At 42.1% G+C, this 19,640-nt stretch overlaps 1 protein-coding gene across 1 annotated transcript in view; it reads right to left on the bottom strand.

Moving 5' to 3' along the window:
- Positions 1–267: 267 nt before the first annotated feature.
- CLCN6 (chloride voltage-gated channel 6) overlaps positions 268–19,640 on the bottom strand; it is a 26,719-nt gene continuing 7,346 nt past the window's right edge. The window contains exons 5-23 of the mRNA XM_072156437.1: positions 19,444–19,510; positions 19,101–19,207; positions 18,896–19,022; positions 17,110–17,177; positions 16,904–16,962; positions 16,044–16,176; positions 15,460–15,573; positions 14,573–14,739; positions 14,367–14,493; positions 13,161–13,290; positions 12,923–13,076; positions 12,691–12,850; positions 11,770–11,876; positions 10,753–10,939; positions 7,149–7,306; positions 5,966–6,122; positions 5,774–5,881; positions 4,892–5,017; positions 268–2,819 (exon numbers count right to left, since the gene is read on the bottom strand). Coding sequence (XP_072012538.1) covers positions 2,739–2,819; positions 4,892–5,017; positions 5,774–5,881; positions 5,966–6,122; positions 7,149–7,306; positions 10,753–10,939; positions 11,770–11,876; positions 12,691–12,850; positions 12,923–13,076; positions 13,161–13,290; positions 14,367–14,493; positions 14,573–14,739; positions 15,460–15,573; positions 16,044–16,176; positions 16,904–16,962; positions 17,110–17,177; positions 18,896–19,022; positions 19,101–19,207; positions 19,444–19,510 — 2,337 coding nt within the window. The 3' untranslated portion in view covers positions 268–2,738. The remainder of the gene's footprint in view (positions 2,820–4,891; positions 5,018–5,773; positions 5,882–5,965; positions 6,123–7,148; positions 7,307–10,752; positions 10,940–11,769; positions 11,877–12,690; positions 12,851–12,922; positions 13,077–13,160; positions 13,291–14,366; positions 14,494–14,572; positions 14,740–15,459; positions 15,574–16,043; positions 16,177–16,903; positions 16,963–17,109; positions 17,178–18,895; positions 19,023–19,100; positions 19,208–19,443; positions 19,511–19,640) is intronic.

Raw genomic sequence — 19,640 nt, 5'->3', positions numbered from 1 at the left:
GCAATGGGTATGACTACTTTTGCAACCCACTGTATGTCACATATAAGCACACGAGTTTCCAAATGAAGGTCATGTTTGCTGTCAAGGTAGCTAAAATAGGCGGTGTTTCCTCATCCCATCCTGAAAAATGTATTTGCATATTTTCCCAGAATCCCCTAATCGAGTGTCAATGGCTAGAAGTCTCCAAACGCCTACAAGTGGCAAAGTCTCAATTGGCAAAGGAGAACTCCAACTTCCTGAACCTTTAACAAATGAAGCACATCCACGGTTGGGGACGTTGTCATTTTATTAAGATGCATGTCGGTAATACTGAAAAATCCCAAATTAAATTAAATAGGTAACAAAAATAAATCTACATGTACAATGATAAGAACACAGAAACCATGGAGTAGACAATTAGTGCAAACAAATTTAGTGGAATTATTAATATATGGTTAAAGGAGGAGAGACTGGATGCAAAGACTGGATGCTCTGAAGCCGCAACTTGTAAGAATCATTCAAACAGTAAATGGAGTTGCAAAAAATATGCACACAGTACAGACGTTGATGGATCATTGATACGATTCACCAACACCAAGGGGCGTCAAGCCAACAAGACCTCCGTCACAAGACCAGAGCAACCATGACACTGGCCCACTCTGTCCTAGGGCTGTTCAGATAAGCGTGCTCGGTCCCCAAATCATGGACCATGCATATCCATATGATACAAGGAGTCCATTGCTCCATTCAGGACTGTAGCCCTGACAGTGGGGGCATGGGGGAAGAAGAGACTTGGAGTTCTGTCCATAGCACATAGGACAATGCACGGTCCATGATTTACAGACCAACTATGTCTGTCTGAAACAGCTCGTAGGTGTGCACTGCTCAGGTGAGGAGCCATGGTCAGCCAAGTCGCCTTTAGAAAGAAGCAGGGCTGAGTGACACAGAAGGATCCCAATCTTTGCAGTAGCCAAAAAAGCCAAGATTTTATACAGTTAATACTTCTACCTTACTGGCTGCAACAAAAAACATACAAAAAATACCAAACAAAAATGACTATTAAATTAGCAGCATGTAAAAAAAAATGCCCGCGTAGCTTGCGGCAGCCTTACAAAGTCAAAATGACGGATTTCCCGTGACATTTTAGCAAAAATAAATGTTCTGCCATTGAGAAGAAAAAAAAAACATTGGTCCAAAACATTACTTGCATATTCATCATTTATATTAATGCAGGTATCCGCCATGCCCTGAAGGTCACAGGAATTTTGCACACAGATTGGATGGAGAAAGCCAACCCAAAAGTAAAAAGTAAAGTACTTTCTTAAATAGGACCTGTCAGGGTGATTTGGGACACTAAACCACCCACACAGATAATTATGGACCGATGGTCAAGTGTCCCAAATACCCCTTTAGAAAGTCCCCAGGTGCCCACTGTTAAAATAAAAAACATTTATACTTCCAGTGCTCCCCATGCAGTGAAACTGGTGCACTACACCCCCGGCTACACTGTGCATGCGCTGTGGCTACGGCGCCTGTGCAATGAAGCTGGGTCTATTACGCTAACTTTACTACTGCGCAGGCCGCAGGGGGCAGCAGAGATGGGTCTGATACAGGTTATCGGACCCATATCTAGGGAATCATAAAGGATTTTTTATTTCTATAACATCCCTATGTAAAGGGCGATTTGGAACACTAGACCACCGGTCCACAAGGATGGTTTAGTGTCCCAATTCACCCTGACAGGTCCTCTAATTCCTGCAGAGGCTGTAACTACAAGGCTGACAGAATTGTTCCCACGCTTTCACACATGAGCATGCTTGTGTCCATACACAGGAATGGAACGGAGGAATCCAAAAGCAGAATATGCTGAAGTGAGCCCAGTATTGGCTTAAAAGGGTTGTAATTCAGTTTAAGGAAATTAAAAGTCACACCTCAGTCAAAACGGCACCGTGCTTATGGACGGTGTCCAGACCCCAACATTGACAACCAGAGCAACTAGTAAATAGCAATCTGACACTGGTTGTCATTCATTCCAAGAAAAATCATAGCATCACCATTCTGGCAATTTGCTGGAATGCTATTACTAGGAGTTTACTTTTAATCTGTAAATTTGCAAGTTATGAAAATAAAGGTTGGAATGAATGACATCCAGATTGATATTTACCATTTGCTTAAAAGGGGTTGTACAAGCAGAAACCCGTTAGTAATTGCTCAAAACTACGGTCAATAACAGGAACCTAGAAGCGCAGCACCACTTACTTTCCACGGATCTCTGCTAGTGAAAATCCAATACAACAGAGATTTTAAATCAGTGCCAAAGGGGCCTTCTGCAGATCTTCTTCACATTGCAGCAAGATACCAGCTTCATGTAAAGCATTGGAGAAGATCACACTGACCAGACTTTCCCCATCAATCATTATAGTATAAACATTACAAATCCCCGGCTCCCCTGCTAAGACCTATGTTCAGAAACATGGAATGGATGTGACATTCAGGCTTCTTTACAACTGGAATAGTCTGTTCTCATGCTAATTGTAACTTCCTCACAGAATATATTGCAGGACATAACTAAAATATCATCTTAGCTCATATAAGGAGGTAAGAAAGTGCAGAAAAAGAAGGCTGGCGCTGGAGTCATTACAAGAATCCATTTTCAATACGGCAGAACCAATGCTAGAAGTCTTTGGAAAGCTCAACCATCCGGAGCAGGGCTACAATAAGGTTCCAGTTCCTAATTCAGGGAAGGGCTGTGGATGATATCAGGATGTCATGTAGTGCTGTCTCAGCCGGGCTTGTAGGAATTCATGGGTTAAATTGTGCCGCGTTATTATTCCGACTATCTGTTAGAAGAAAACACAAGAGATAAATTCAACAATGGTTGCAAAATATAATTTTTTTTTTTTTAGGAGTTTCCTGCCACCTAGTGGCGCCATATGGTTTAGAAATTAGATGACCCCCCCCATATTAAAAGGTACATGAGCTTAATATTTGAGCATCCAAAACAGAGTCAGAAGCTGCTGTATCCACAGGCTCACTTCAAGGCTCCATTTACATGTCTGTGTGAGCAGACGTGGGTTGTGAGACACAAGCCGGGTGAAGGAGTGGGTGAACTACATAAAGAGCTGAGCAGACGCAAATCAAGGGAAGAATAAGACATCTTTTGCAGCGAGGCCGAATGGACATGGTGCGGCGAGACATGATTTACTCACTGAATTGTGTCCAATGCACCTCTATGGTCCACCATATATAAAACCTATGGTACCCCTCAGAAGGAGGGGAGACAATATGAGGCAGAACACGGTGTAAAGATTAATAAAAGAAACAAAATTTTATTATATGTACGGTAAAAACACAGAACCAAAATTTGACATTTTGTAAAATGAGTTATACAACAGGGTTACAAAGTTACAGGGTGGACATAAAACAGAAAAAGAGAACAGTCATACCCGGACACAGCACACTATGTAAAGGGTTAAGCAATTTACAATGGGCTGGTGTGTGGACAGATTGTAGGTATAATTTAATGGCATGAGTACATGCACATTGGTGGTGGCATAGCAAAGCTCATGCCTGATATGAATGACGTCATGAAGGGCATATGATTACCAGTCCTTACCGTATGGCTGAGTGGATGTGCAAGGTGTCCGGGGGTGTCCATACGGTAAGGACTGGTAATCATATGCCCTTCATGGCGTCATTCATATCAGGCATGAGCTTTGCTATGCCACCACCAATGTGCATGTACTCATGCCATTAAATTATACCTACAATCTGTCCACACACCAGCCCATTGTAAATTGCTTAACCCTTTACATAGTGTGCTGTGTCCGGGTATGACTGTTCTCTTTTTCTGTTTTATGTCCACCCTGTAACTTTGTAACCCTGTTGTATAACTCATTTTACAAAATGTCAAATTTTGGTTCTGTGTTTTTACCGTACATATAATAAAATTTTGTTTCTTTTATTAATCTTTACACCGTGTTCTGCCTCATATTGTCTCCCCTCCTTCTGAGGGGTACCATAGGTTTTGTATATTGCATTAATATATGAGGCACCTATTCCTTGGTGCAATTATCAGTACAGTCTCTATAACAAGTGTATAGACTACTCTGTACAATCTCTGTTTTCAATTCTTTTGCTGTAAAATAGGTCCACCATATATGGACGTGTGAATAGACCAATACTGACAACAAAGCAGTTTTGGCTACTGCCATGGGGTGAAATAAAACTTCCAATTGCTCTGAGATCATAGATTTCTATTGCTGGTGGTTGACAAAAAACTAACCAGTGAGTGGAAACAATGGGGCTCATTTACTAAGGGTCCGAATCGTGCCTTTTCATCGGGTTACCCGAATATGTCCGATTTGCGCCGAATTGCCCTGAGATTCTGGCGCACGTGGTCGGATTCTGGCGCATCGGCGCCGACTTTCACACGACAGAAATGGGGGGTGGGGGGGGGGGGGTGGGGATTAGTGTGGCTGTCGAAAAAAAAATTTGTGTTGCAAGAATAGCACTCACAAACACCGGGACGAAGAAGGAGAACTCCGGCGGACTTCAGCGCAGCAGCGACACCTAGTGGATATCGGGCGCACGGACCTTAATGAATCCTGGCAAGCACCGAATCAACGTCTGACAACGCGCCGCGGGATCGTGAAAGGACCGGGTAAATAAATGTGCCCCAATGACTTCTAGAAAAGGAAAGTTTTGTCTGCATCTGATTCTACTGATAAACGGCTCATAGGATCAGGTCACTTTAGCCAATAAAAACAATATAAGTGATATTATCCAGTCACCACTCTTTTTGCCTATAACCGCTAGTGTGAAGTTGTACTTTATTCTAATTCCGTGTTTTGTGAGATTTTACACCAGAGTTTATGCAAAACCCAAATTTTCCACCCCAATAATCACTTACCTCCCCCACGGCGTTCACCACTGGCAGATGCCGAAGACCCATGGTTCTGAAGAGGTTAAACACCTGGGAGACATGGGTATTTGGTGACACTGTGAATGGAGATGGGTTCATGTAGGGAGTGACGTCCTGTAGCACATGGGAGAGAGAGAGATGGGCAATATGAAGAATTTATTTTTTTGTATTCTTGAAATGTTCAAGGACAACTCCAGATGGAGCTGTAGCCCTTTCTGACACATCCAGTACATCCAAGGTAAAGGGCTTCAGCAATATAATGTGTGGGGTATAGTGCCACCTTGTGGAAGCATAGTGTGTGTTTTTGAGAGAAACACCAACAGGTGTATAGCAATCAATTGCAATGTAAAAGTTAAAACAGTTGTCCAAGTGTACAAATTTTTTTTATATATGGCTGGAGGGCTTTCAAAATAATAAAGAGCTATTAGTCACCTCTCCCCTTCTTTACTGCTTGTATACATAGGCTAGCTGAGCTACAGCGTTCGTTTCAAGCAGTAGCAGGCGCCCGTCTATGGTAAGGGCAGCACCAATGGCTTCTGCAAGAAGCTTAACAAGAGTAGGGAGAGAGGCGAGTAAATGCTCCAAGTTCCTCACCCAGACATATATAAAAAAAAATTGGAATGTTGAAATGTAATTGCTGCAGATAACAATGGGATAACGAATGTACCGGTATTGTATTGTTTTCTTTTGTTTATGAGTTGGAAAATCAAATAAAATGTTTTTCAAAAAATAAAAATAGATAAAAATAAAAATTGGTATTCCCAGACTCTCTGCAAGTGCACCCTATGTTCCCTGCAAATCAGGAAGAAGACGTTTGGGGGCTCATTCACTCCTGCAATTAAAGGTAAAATAAACGGCCCATGTGCTTACCACAATCATTCTTGGATTGAGGAGTGTCAGGTTGACATCATGGATGTCAGGGTAGCGTGGATAATCCTCTGACATCTCAGCATGGGAGAGGCGTGGTTGGCTCGCACTCTAGAGTAACAACACAAAGAAAGCTCATGGCCTGGACAGTCACAGACATATGGCCAGCACTGGAAGAGGAAGAATGGAACTTACAGACTGTGTCTCAGTATAACAGACTCCCCTCACTAATAAGGTCACCAGCTGGGAACGCAGGACGAGGCCGTGGAAGGTCAGAGGCCGGAAGCGTTCCTCCATGGTCCACTCCTCACTAGGGGACTGGTCAGGATACAGGTTAGGATAAGGAGTGTACCTGGTAACACAGTAAGAACATTGGTTAAACATTAGTCTTCTTTGTCAAGCATGGCAATGGGGTATTGAATAGTGTCCTACTAATTGACCATCAGAAACATTTTCGTCATTTTCAAAACTTTTTACTTTACTTCGATATTAACATATATACATGAATTTTCTTATGAATTTTCATACAGGTAAGTATTTCCTTTCTTGTATGTAGTTATCGGCTTGCAGATATTCATAAAATCCTGTGAGTTTGAACACTATACATATAGTTTTTTAAGTCGCCTAGTCCGTCCATCGTCCACATGCAGTCACGTTTCGAGGGACACGCTCTCTTCCTGGTCTGAGGAAGAGGGCGTGTCCCTCTAAACGTCACTGTATGTGGACGATGCCACTCTGTCCAACAGTCAGAGGAACGTGTCTCTCAGCCCTGAGGTCTCCGAACAAGTGAGTGCTATGATCGCCGGACTAGGCGACTTAAAAAACTATATGTATAGTGTTCACACTCACCGGATTTTATGAATATCTGCTAGCTGATAACTGCATAAAAGAAAGGAAATACTTACCTGTATGAAAATTCATAAGAAAATTGATGTATATATGTGAATATCGAAGTAAAGTAAAAAGTTTTGAAAATGATGAAAATGTTTTTGATGGTCAATTAGTAGGACACTATTCAATACTGCGTTTTCCAGGAGGAAGAGGAGATCCTCCAGTACTAGACCAATTGTACACTACATACCTCTGAACTTTGTTATCTTTACTCTTATCGAAGCATGGCAATGGGCACACAGAAAGCTTTACAGAGCCCTAGTTTTTATACAAAAATCATTCCCTCCTGCACGACATGTCACTAAAACATCCTTGCATTCTGTTCATTCACAGGAAAGAACAGGCAGATTACCTCACCCACCCATGATGATGTATATACCTTCTGTATACACACAACTTCATGAAAAGTAGCACAGTCTATGCTCCGTCGTAACACGATAGCAGGATAAATACTGTCCACCATTGTGTACAGGAGAAGTTTCCTTACTTCCGTTCTAACATTTGCTGCAGCATGTCTTCCTTCTCCACTGGTTCCTCGGCAGCCAAGTGCTCATCACACATGTTCCGTAATTCACTAGACGGGTAAGATTTCATTGATTGACTCCTCTTCCGCTGCTCTCCTGCCCGAGTCAAGATGCTAGACTTCTATACACAGGAAAAACAATTGGCTGGGTTACTGAAGGGATTTTCTATAGCCTTTGATAATTGTTAAACTGATTTTTTGGTCTCGTAACAATGATTCTAAGAGTTAGATTCTTGCTTACCATCTGCAGTTGAACTTGGGGAAAGGGTGATGGAACGATGCTGTACATATTTATAACATATTTTGGTAAAAGTTTATTGATACCAACCACATGGCCGGTATTTTTTACTATTTAAAAAAAGCTTAAATCAAAAAAAAAAAAACAAAACAAAAAAAAAAAAACAACAAAATAGGCTAATTTTATACAAAAAAAAAAAAAAAATATCTCACTTGTTATGAAAAAAAAACTAAGTAAACGTCTTTTGATATGTAAAGCTTTTCTAAAGATATTGTCATTTAAAGAAGCGCATAACAGAACTGCAAAAATTGACTTGGACATTCAGGCACCAATGACCATAGGTCACAAGCACAAAAGCTGCATATCTTGGCTCAACGTTGGTACTGTTACCACCTATATTCTGACCTCCATTCTAATTTTCCCCATCACTAAAACTATAGTAAACGGAAGTCTAATGGATCCATTATTGATTGATTTAAGTGGATTTGTTAGTTTCCATTTGCACCACTCTGCAGATTCCATCCAATTGTCTGTTCAAATAACAGAAGTGGTGCAAATAAATACAAACAAAAGTCATTAAAATCAATGGAGACTTCGGTTAGTAATCGTTTTGGAGATAAAAGATAATAACAGAGGTCCAAGCGCATGTGTGAGCTGATCCAATACTGGAACCCTCGTGCCATTCATGCTCAACAACTCACAGAAACCTTACAATCTGCACTGTCCCCCATCTCCTCTTCCCTCCGGTACCCTATCTTTTTCACTCTCTTCCTTTGAGCCAGTCACAGAGGAAGAAGTGTCCAGGCTCATTTCCTCTGCTCGCCCCACTACCTGCATCAGTGACCCCATCCCCTCACATCTGGTACAGTCCCTCTCCCCAGCAGTCACTTCTCACCTCAATAAAATCTTCAACCTCGCTCTCTCTTCTGGTGTTGTCCCCTCTTCTTTCAAGCATGCTAGTGTCACCCCTTTACTAAAGAAACCTTCCTTGAACCCATTCAGTGCTACCATCTCCTTTTCATATCTAAGCTCCTGGAACGCCTGGTCTATTCTTGACTAACCTGCTATCTCGCAGCTAACTCCCTCTTTGACCCCCTACAATCTGGTTTCGGCTCTATGTTCTCTACTGAAATTGCTCTTACTAAAGTCTCCAATGATCTCCTCACTGCTAAATCCAAAAGGTGACTATTCTCTACGCATTCTTCTGGATCCATTGGCAACGTTCGATACTGTGGATCACCAGCTCCTCCTCAGGATGCTTCTTTCTATCTCTCTGGCTGCACTTTCAGTGTCTCCTTTTCTGGATCTTTCTCTTCTCATCTTCCTCTCAGTGTCGGGGTTCCTCAGGGATCAGTCCTGGGTCCTCTTCTCTTCTCTCTCTATACTGCCCCCATTGGACAAACCATCAGCAGATTTGGTTTCCAGTATCATCCCTATGCTGATGACACCCAGCTATATACTTCTGCACGTAACATCACCCCTGCCTTAATCCAGAACACTAGTGAATGTCTCTCTGCCGTCTCTTACATCATGTACTCTCTCATCTTGAAACTTAATCTTTCTAAGACTGAACTTCGTGTCTTTCCACCATCTACTAACCGACCCAACCATGACTTCTTGGTCTGTGGGATCACTATAACACTGAGGCAGCAGGCCTGCTGTCTTGGGGTTGTGCTGGACTCTAAATATATGGTGAAAAGCAGTGGTCAATCTCCCACCCATTTCTGACAATTGAAACTTCTAAAATGCGAATTGTTGCAGTTATTCAAGAGAACCCGTCATGCAAAATAACCCCCCTAAACTAAATATATTTTCATAAACTGCCATTAGAGAGCATTGTCTCTATCCCTTCATTGTCCCTCTACATGCCTGTAAACCTAAGCAATGAGGTCCTAAAGCTGTATGCAAATGACCTGTGAAATGTCCAATGAAGCATTAGCATATTCAAGCTGTCCACTCTATTCATGAGTGGGAGGCACAGCCACACCTCCAGTGCATGACTGACAGCCTGTATAATGATGTGAGGCTGTATAATTATGTGCTTCCTGGTGCTGGTGGCCACGCCCCCTGCAGCCTGTGTGTGTATAGGAGAGATACAGCAGCTCCAGGCAGCCATGTTACAGCAGAACATGTCAGATTCATGTGTAGCTGATGTCTGTGTCTCTCACCTGTATATTAGGGGGATGCAGCATGTCAGCAGATGCAGCACACACTAGCCATGCTTTACTATACATTACACACAGACATGAGCAGGGGGAGGAGAGGGGATGGGTAACAGAGGTGACATTACTGCCTCTGACCATGTGACCAGCCTCATTTACATGATAAATAATAGATGATTTTACAATGATTAATGTATGAAATAACTAGATAAAGGCTGGGATGGGATCCTTGTGAGCTGCTCCAACAGGTAGTAGTGACAAGACTAGTGACACAGACCTGATGACAGGTGTCCTTTCAGTCTCGACTAGACTACTGTAACTTCCTCTACAATCTATTCTTAATGCAGCCCAACCCGTGATCTGTCAGCGATGTTAGATTAATCTCTACCCTAATTCGAACTTCTCATGCACGTCTCCAGGACTTCTACTGAGTTGCACCAATTCTCTGGAATGCCCTTCCCAGGACTCTCAGACTAATAACCAACAGCCAGAATTTCCAACGTGCTCTTAAAACCATCTCTTTAGGCAAGCCTATCATACTATCGTGTCCTGTCTGTTATCCGGCAAACACCAGATATATACCAAGCTCCAGGCTTCTCTGCGGGCACTTTAACCTTGGACCCTGTAAATAAGATGGCGGCTGAAGGCGGGTTCAAGCCGCAGAATTTTTATTTATTAAATTATTTATATTATTTTACACAGTTCCCTTATAAAGAAAGGTTGAACCATTTTACCTTGTGTGTCACCCCCTTATCCTCATAGTCTAAGTTCTTGTGAGTAGGACCCTCAGTCCTATTGTTCCATATGACTGTTTGTATTCTGTAATGTAATATTATATTTGTAAATGTTCCCCAAGATTTGTAAAGTGCTACAGAATTTAATGGCGCTATATAAATAAAGATTATTATTTTTATTACTATCCTATGGTTGTGGTTTTTAAAAGATCCCTCCTCTTTTGGCATACAAGTCCTACAGGTACCCAAAATCCTTTAAACCATTAAAACATGTGATGCAAGAAGTTTCAGAAATATTTTGGCACAAATTGCAACAGTTGTGTTGTAAACAGTTAAAAAAAATAGGACCTAAAATGTACAAAGAGATGCAGACCGTTATTTTATACAAGTGTTTTTTGCACATAACCATATTCATATTCCCTCCTCATACAGACCTTGAACTTGATGTTGTTGCTGATCAGCTGGTTTCCTTTCATAAACTCCTTTTCATTTCCTCGGTTCTCAGTCACCACTGGGAAAGCGTGATGGGCAGTTGTGCGCAGAATGCTTACCAAGGACTGGATACGGGTGTGAGGGTACACATAAGTTAGATTGGGCTCCATGATGTCACAGGCTCTCAATCTGCAGACACATAAAATTAATATCATCTTAACAATCAGGCATTTTTTTTATTGTTGTATTTGTGTTTCTGTCCGATAACCGGATGCATACGCCTATACGTCGCTATTAACTGCAGTGAAACAGTTAGCACCGCCAGCAGAATCACAGACAAATGGCGAAAATGCTGTCCCTGAAACTTCTCCGTACACCTTAAAGGTACATTTACACAGCCGTAGCCGGTATGCTCTATATTTTCTCTGTGTACGGAGCGGAACGGTGTGGCACCGGACTGCCATTGGCGTCTATGGGGACGTATATGCAGCTGTAAATTTGCGGTTGCATATACATGTCCACAGACGCCCATCTGACTGTACCCAAAGGAAGTTGTCACACAGTGCGTTCTTGATCAGTTTGAAATGCATGGGTTTTGCATGTTTACCATGAGTTTGGCTGGTTAAAATCAGTTTTTCTTCATTTGTGGAAGTATAAGCAGTTGTGAAAATGTTGATACAGGATTCAAGCCAGCCAAACACTTAGTAAAAACGGAAAAACGCATGCGTTTAAAACATGAACCATTATCGGTCCAAGAATGTACTGTGTGACAGCACCCTTAATGACACTGAGCAGTTATAGTATGTAGTGCATGGTTAAGGAGGCAATTCTTACAGTCTACTCAGAACAGAGCCAACCCCCTACTAGAACCCACCAGCACACAGTGGTATTGATATAGGAGATATGATTGTGTATGTTGCCAGTTTTGGAATGACAGTGTCATTGAGTGATGGATCTGTATACACTTCCACATCATCTTAATCTGCTTACTACACTGTACAGTATAATGTATCTCTTACTTCTCCGTTTCCTCCTCTGTCTCCCACTCCAGCAGTGGAACGCCTCTCAAGGCTACATGAATATCATAGATGCCTTTGTTGAAGAAATCACCCGTCCACTTGGCAACCTAAATGGAAAAATGCAGACAGTTTCTTAGTGAACTAGGAAGAGAATAGCCTTAGGGCACGGTCACGGGTACCGTGAAGAAGAGAAGAAGATTATAGATTTGCCAGTCCAAGAGACTATGGTTTTCTGCTGCAGTTGAATACATTACAGGTCCACCTGCTACCACATTGGTAAAATAATGTTAACACCTATGGTTTCCATAAATTCAGTACAACGGAGTTGGTGCTGGGATACATTCACACCTTGTTTTATGGCTACGTTCACTGTAAATTCCAAAAACTCCTGATGTACACAGGGAATGTGTCCTTAGACATTTACTTAGACATCCTGTTTGCCGAGTAAACGTTGTATCCTGCTGTAAACAGGATGCAAAGGCGCTGAGAGCTATGTTTCCTCTTGCTGAGCGACTTGTACACACAGCAGAGGAGACAATAGCCTATGGAGGACGGATGCATCCTCATGGCATCGACCCCCAGCCTCTGCTGGACGTAGACCGTGGGAGGACCCTGTGATGTAAATGTTCATATGGTGTCCTCTGTTGTAAGGATATGTTAGGAATCTGCCAAATGTATCAATGAGAGAGACTATGGACTTGATGTGAACATGGCCTTACACAAACATTGTGGACTTGTTTTTGCAGCTTATACTTACATCTAAAAGGTGTAAAACCGAGAAAGTAGCACAGTTTGCCCAGTCGATTCCTTTATGGCTGGGATTTATGTCCTTACATTACCATCTCAGCTGTGACTGACTTAGATGAGAAGACACTATGGCATTATCCACTTACATACATAAGAGGTAGCTTTACTTCTCACCATAAGAGTGATCATAATTGGTAATCCATAGGAGATCTCATTCGTGGATTCAATAAGGATGACTGTGAGGCTGATAGTCATCCGGACCACACCGCCTAGGAAAGCTGCAGCTCCGATCAGCGCATATGTTCCAGAGTAGATGTGCGTCAATCCCAAGTAACTAGAAAAAAAAATACAGAAAGTTGACACCAAATCCACAATACATAGCAAGACGTGCTGGAGTGTATTCTACCTTTTCAGGACGTTAGCAACCAAGCGACCAAAGGCTGCTCCGCAGAGCAAGGAGGGGACAAATAGACCACTGGGAACAGACATCCCAAACGTCCAGCAGGACAGGAGGAAGTACATACAGCAGAAGAAAGACAGAGTGACTGGGCTGAAAGTGCCTGTAACACAAGAGACAGACAGAACCCTTCACAAAACAATTATAGGTGGCCTAAGGTACCAAGGTGGAAGGCTATCAGACTCACCATCCTGATGGAAGAGCTGCAAGATCGCAGACTCCTGGGGATTGAAGAACAGTGTGGCCATGTCATTATAGGTGTTGTTAGGACAGAAGAAGGTCTTGATGCTGGAATTGACTTCATCAGAAGAGGATACCTAAAAAGATATAAAATAGTGTCTAATTCAGTGCAAATTGGAAATTGCAGCAATGATATGTCCAATAATTCTGTAAAGAAAATCAATTTCTCTAAACCGACGTTAAATTATTAATTTCTATTATTGATTTACTTGATATGTACTCCATACACTACCAAAGCTGCAGATTCACAAGTACTACCAGGGTAGAGTGTTGTGACATAATGAGGCAGGTGACATGTCCAACTGCATGGAGCTAAATCAGTGCCAACCAGCACATTATAGGAATCAACTCTGGATGTAAATAGACGGACTAGACAGAAATCAAAATCTTTGCAAAGGATTTAAAATGTTACTCAAACTTTGCATAAATCATTAGTTCAGTGTGTGTACACAAGAAATACCGTATATGGCAGAGTATAAGCCAACCAGAGTACAAGCCGAGGTATCTAATTTTTAGCACAAAAAAACAAAAAAAAAAAAACGGGAAAGCCTATTGACACGAGTTTAAGACGAGGGTGGGAAATGCATTGCTCAGAGCCCCCTGTAGCCTAGAGCCCGCCAGGCCCCTGTAGTAGTAGTATATAAAAAAAAAAAGACGTCATTGTTTGTGAGCTGCTGGCATTGTGAGGGACCTTTGGGGGGGGGGGGGGGGGTTACCAAAAAACTGGGCTTATACTAGAGTATATACGGTAACACAATTTCTGGTCATGAAGTGATATGTAATTTTGAACATATCCCATCTCTACCCCTAACCTTTGCATTACCTGGATTTACCTTTCCAACAAGAAGTAAGCCGGGATGTCAGTTAAAAATGTATTTTAGGAGTACAGGAAGAACTACGATAAGTCACATTTCACAGTTACTAGTGTTCTCTTGTACTACTGATTGTATGGTTGTTGAGAAATGAATCACCATATAAAGCACGTCAAACACCAAAACCAGCATTCCACGTTATTTCTTGTGGTGTATGGCATGTAACTATGCAGAACACCAAGGAAAGGCTAAAATGAGAGGAAACACTAAAAATAAAGGCCAAGAAGGAGAAAAAAAAAAATACAGTTTCCATTTTGTCCATCATAGAAATTCTGAAATACCTGCATGGTGACGGTGCTGTTATTCCAGTCATTCGTGGGAGACAGGGGCCGACATTCTCCCAGGACCATCGATGACACAAAGACAATAACAGTGGTGACTAAAGAGACCAAGAGACTCTCACAAACCCTAAAAGAGAAGGAGAAACATTACGGCATTGTACTCACTGGTATTGGGTCGACTCTGTGGAGCTGGGTGGCATACGTACCTGATAAGCTTGGGCTTGGGGTGCACATTCTTCATCCGGTACTTTGCCAATCTCTTATTTAAGCAGTTAAATGTGGCTCCCAGTAATCCCCCACACACCCCCATTATAATAAAGAAGGCCAAATCCAACACTGTCCACAGGTGACACTTCTTATCGGAGTCCGTGCACTGAGGAACGGAGCAAAAACTGGGTATTAACATCTTATGCTGCCATAAAAGAGGATCTCCCTCCCTTTGCTGTATTGTATAGTAAACCAAATAAGCAAAAACAACTTTCACTTCAATTACAGGAACTTGGCTTAACGGTCATACAGTTTTTCATCACAACCAGCTGAGTAATGAGTACAGCTCTGAAGTATAATACAGGCTGTAACTCAGGATCAGTTCAGGATAAGTTATTTCAAGTGGCTCCACTAGCAGAATTGTGGGTGCAGTTCTGAACTATAATACAGGTTGTAACTCAGGATAAGTAATGTTAGATATGTACACATCGATGGGAATGTATCTGTGCTTTTACTGATACAACATTAAGTGCTGACACAAATCTCCCCATTTTCTGCATCAGATTGAATAGCGAGTGCAGCCCTGGAGTACAATACAGGCTTTGATTCAGGAATCAGTAAAGGATTTGTAATGTGTGTAAACAATGACTCTTAGCAGGATGGCAAGTTCAGTTATTGCGTATAATGAGGTTAGAGCCCTGACTAGTGATATGTAAGTGATCAGCATCTCCTGTAGATTTTATATATACACACACACATTTGAAAAAAAGATGATATTTTATTCTACTACCTACCACGTGATCCCTAGAGAGAACAAAGGAGGGCGACATGTACAATACAAAGAGTCTTATATGAGTACAGATAAAAATAACTGGTAAACGCTTACCTTGAATTCACCAAAATTCAGCAGCCCAGGCACTTGAAATGATCCCCAGCTTGAAAACAGGATACCAGATCGGAAGAAATTCAATGTGAATGTGGCAGACATGGAGCAGAAGAGCTACCAAAGAGAATTAAGATATCAGATCCACAGACTTGTATCTAAAAAACACACAATCCATCTATGACCTTGATATTTCTAGATGTAGAGAACTACAGGAAATCCCTGGGTTATGTACAAGATCTTTAGGTTTGTTCTTAAATTGAATTTGTATGTAAGCCGGAACGGGCATATTTTATAATTGTAGCTTCAGACAAAAAAAAATTGTCCCTGTGAGAATTCAATTTTTAAAGTTACATGCTGTTATAGGAACAAGGACCAGGCACCATGAATCTGATCATCGGAGCCTGAGACTAAAGTAAAGCATCTAGAGATCTTCACCAGAGGTCACAGTGGTTAGAGAGGTCCGTCTGTAACTAGGGATTGTCTGTAAGTCGGGTGTCCTTAAGTTGGGAACCACCTGTCCACCCATATAACCAGAAGACAGACGACTTAACCGTCATTACCTATAGAGGGCACATTCTACTCACCACTTTCCACGTAAGCCCCTGATTCCAGAAGCTTGATCCTTCTTCCAAACTAAACAGTGTACCCCCAATAGGAGCACCAAAGGCAGCGGCCACTCCCGCAGCAGCACCAGCAGACACAAAGTCTCTCTTGTCTCTAAAATCAGAGTTGCTAACATGAGTAAACAAGTAGGGTAGGGTCACTTGATAACCACCCTTTGTGGTACGCAGATTATGGCACTTCTAGACAAGAATACCCATAAATCATGGGGAACTGAAATTACTTCAGACTGTGTGGAAAAGCACTTTATAAAAAAAAAAAGACTAAGCTTTGATCTTAAATTCCTGAAATAGCCAGCAATTTATCCCCCTTAAAGTGAACGCATCAGTACAAATTCAAACTAGTAAACCACTAGTATGTTGTGCAGCAGATTAACACCTTTTAGATCAGATTTATTTTATGGTCCAGTGTGGAGGAATCATCCTGTAAATCAACTATGAAGCTGGATGTAAACTGGTTGTTTAAAGTCACGGAGGCAGAGAGTTTAGCACTGAAGTCAGGCTCTCCGTGATTTTCTGGGTGAGGCCACCACACTGGACCATAAAGAAACATGATCTACTAGGTGTGGTGATGCTTTACAATCAATTAATAGTGCTTGAAAAGGTAGTTTCTTGTTGACGGGTTCCCTTTAAATAAAGGAGATGATCAGTACATTTATTACACCTCAGCACACTCTCATGTGTTACATCAAGACCGTCAAAACTGATGTCCACTATAGGTAACTGAGCACTTGGGATGTTGGTAACCGGACCGTTCAATATAAACCTGTAATCAGAGGCATATGATAAGAAGTATCAACATGCTAGAAGTTATAGCAACTCACCTATCACTGCGGAAATAAGGAAAGTCAAAGCGGATCTTCTGGAATGAAATACTCTGGAACTAAAAAGAACACGAGAGCTTTCAGATGCTACAAAACCCTCAAGATCAATTTGTTCTTCTTTGTAAGATATCATAAGTCGTCTTTTCCTGGCACATGGATGAAACATTTATGTATAAGACATACAAAGAATATCTCGAGGATCTCACCTGAGGAAGCCCGGCCCCCACAACAGCCCCACTGTGAATCATTGGTCCTTCCTTCCCTACAAAAAGCCCTGTAAAACAATGAAGTTAAGATCATGTTTAGGGATAGCAGTGCAGAATGCAGATCCATTCATATACAAGTTACACACTATATGGCTTTATAGAGATGTGAAAAAGCCTTTGGCCCGGTGTAGAATGAGCCTTATGTAGCAAATGGTACAGAAATGGTATAGATTGTGGCAGTCATAAATCTGCGGTTGATGGCTCCATCATTTTCTCGACATAGCCAAACCTCTATCTTTGAAAGTGGTGGAGGAGGTGCAGATCACTCAGGGATTCAAGACATGCGCACCTATCTGGCACTCGTAAGCTCTTCATTAGCTCCCAAGGTGGCAGCAGGATGACCTGAAGTGCAGCCAGACCCAGGAAGGAAACGTGCCTATTCAGGAAAATATTGCCATGACCTGGACTGCGTAAGCCCTCACCAGCAAGTCCATAGCACCCCCATTCCTTTTGAGGAGAGGGAGCCCCTGAAGGGAAGCTCAGTGAGCTTCCTCCAGGTGATCCGTCATTGGGGAAGATTTGGAAAACCACAATATGTGCCAGCCACAAATATAGATGACAACAGAGCAAGCCAATGGTTTGCACTTTTTTCAACTACAAAAATGGAATGATACATGTCAACGTAAACGCCATTCACATCCTGTAATAACAAACCCATATCTGAAACACATTTCTGCTGCAAGTTTATGATCTGCAGAATGTTAATAATTCCTAAGGATTCCAAGTGCGGAATTCAACCTTTGCAATGCAATGGTTCCTTTAATTGTATTAAAGAGAACCTGTCACCCTAAAAATGAAACTCCTAGCGCTACCCCATTTTAAGCAGTGTATCCCTCCGAACCCTCCGATAAAGCTAGCAGAACTCAGTATTCATGAGGGGACGGTCCAAGCCTCTGCTTTCTCACTGGACAGCCCCGCCCACTCCATAGGCTGGCGGTGACTGCCGGGATTTATGAGACACTTACTGCCTCCTAGTCCCACCCCCTCATAAATACGTCTGACCGCTGTGAGCTTGATCCTGCTTTCTTAGGCTATGGCAGTGCAGCGTTTGCTAGCTTTATCAGAGAATTGCAATAAAGCTAGCAGTTTTACGCTACTAAAAATGGGGTAGCGCTAGGAGCTCCTAGTGCATTTTTTAAGGTGACAGGTCCTCTTTAAAGGAAACCTACCACTTGTAGTGGCAGGTTTCTGATGGAAATACCGGGCACCAGCTCAGGGTGAGCTGGTGCCGCAGCTAATTTTCGTTAGTGTTTTAAACCGCGGTATCGCGGTTTAAAACACTTTTTAAACTTTATAGCCGGCGCAGGCAGGTACGCGCTCGGCGCTTACCGTGCACGCGGCTACATAGGAAGTGAATGAGAGCCGCGCGCATGGTAAGCGCCGAGCGCGTACCTGCCTGCGCCGGCTATAAAGTTTAAAAAGTGTTTTAAACTGCGATACTGCGGTTTAAAACAGTAACGAAAATAAGCTCCCGGTATTTCCATCAGAAACCTTGTAGTGGTAGGTTTCCTTTAAATACTGAAAATTTGGTCACATAAATGTTTTATGGATTGGAAGAATAACACATGGTTCCGTAGATGCCATTTCTAATACAAGGCAGATTGGCATTGAGTGTTAGTAGACTTATCCATTAGCGATATATTCAGGGTACTGTATATACAACATGTTGGTTTTGTGCTGGAAATAGAATATTCTTGTTCAGTTTTCTAGAATAGGTTGTTCTTACCTCCAGACACACTGAATATAACCCCCAAAGCTTTGCAGACCAGTGTCCTGAGCCGGACCACCCCTGGAACTTTCACACCATTCAGGTAACATTTGATCTCAGGTATTCCAGAACCAGCTGCCACAGGCTATGTCAAAAAGAAATATAGTTATATAGATCTGATGCCCCACAAAATTATATTGCTTTATGGCATCTGAGAACCTACCTGTATAAGAACAAATAATGTTGCAATGAAGGCAAAAGTTAAGTTGAATCCAAGAAGCTCCAACATAGAGAGCGCCAGGCATCCTCGGTCAGTACAGTCCTCTACAGCTGACACTGTGTTAAGGAAACATCTTACCCTTTATATAAGAGGCAGCTATGGGTGAACATAGACACTTTACACAAAGTCTGTATGGATATAAAAACATGGGGCCTGTATAAGAGGTGTTCTCTTCACAGACCCTGATGGTATTTCCACAGATCTCATAATGGCCACATGTAGGTGCTTCTTTCTAATCTGTCCTGTTAGAAAAGTAAATGTAGCATTTCACACTGGGGAAGGATACAGCCTTGTACCACCCTGAACTTAAACTGAGAAAATAGGCGGACAAAGTAATCCACAAACAGCCCGACCTGTGCAAAGGGGAAAAGAAGTTCATGAAAATGGACATTACTTATCCAATCTAACCAAATTAACCCCCAAAACTAAATATATTTTCATTAACTGCCATTAGAACGCATTGGCCCTCTACATGCCTGTAAA

This window comes from Engystomops pustulosus, chromosome 6 (genome assembly GCF_040894005.1).
Source record: "Engystomops pustulosus chromosome 6, aEngPut4.maternal, whole genome shotgun sequence".
Lineage (NCBI taxonomy): Eukaryota > Metazoa > Chordata > Amphibia > Anura > Leptodactylidae > Engystomops > Engystomops pustulosus.
This window is presented reverse-complemented; position numbering and strand designations above follow the sequence as displayed.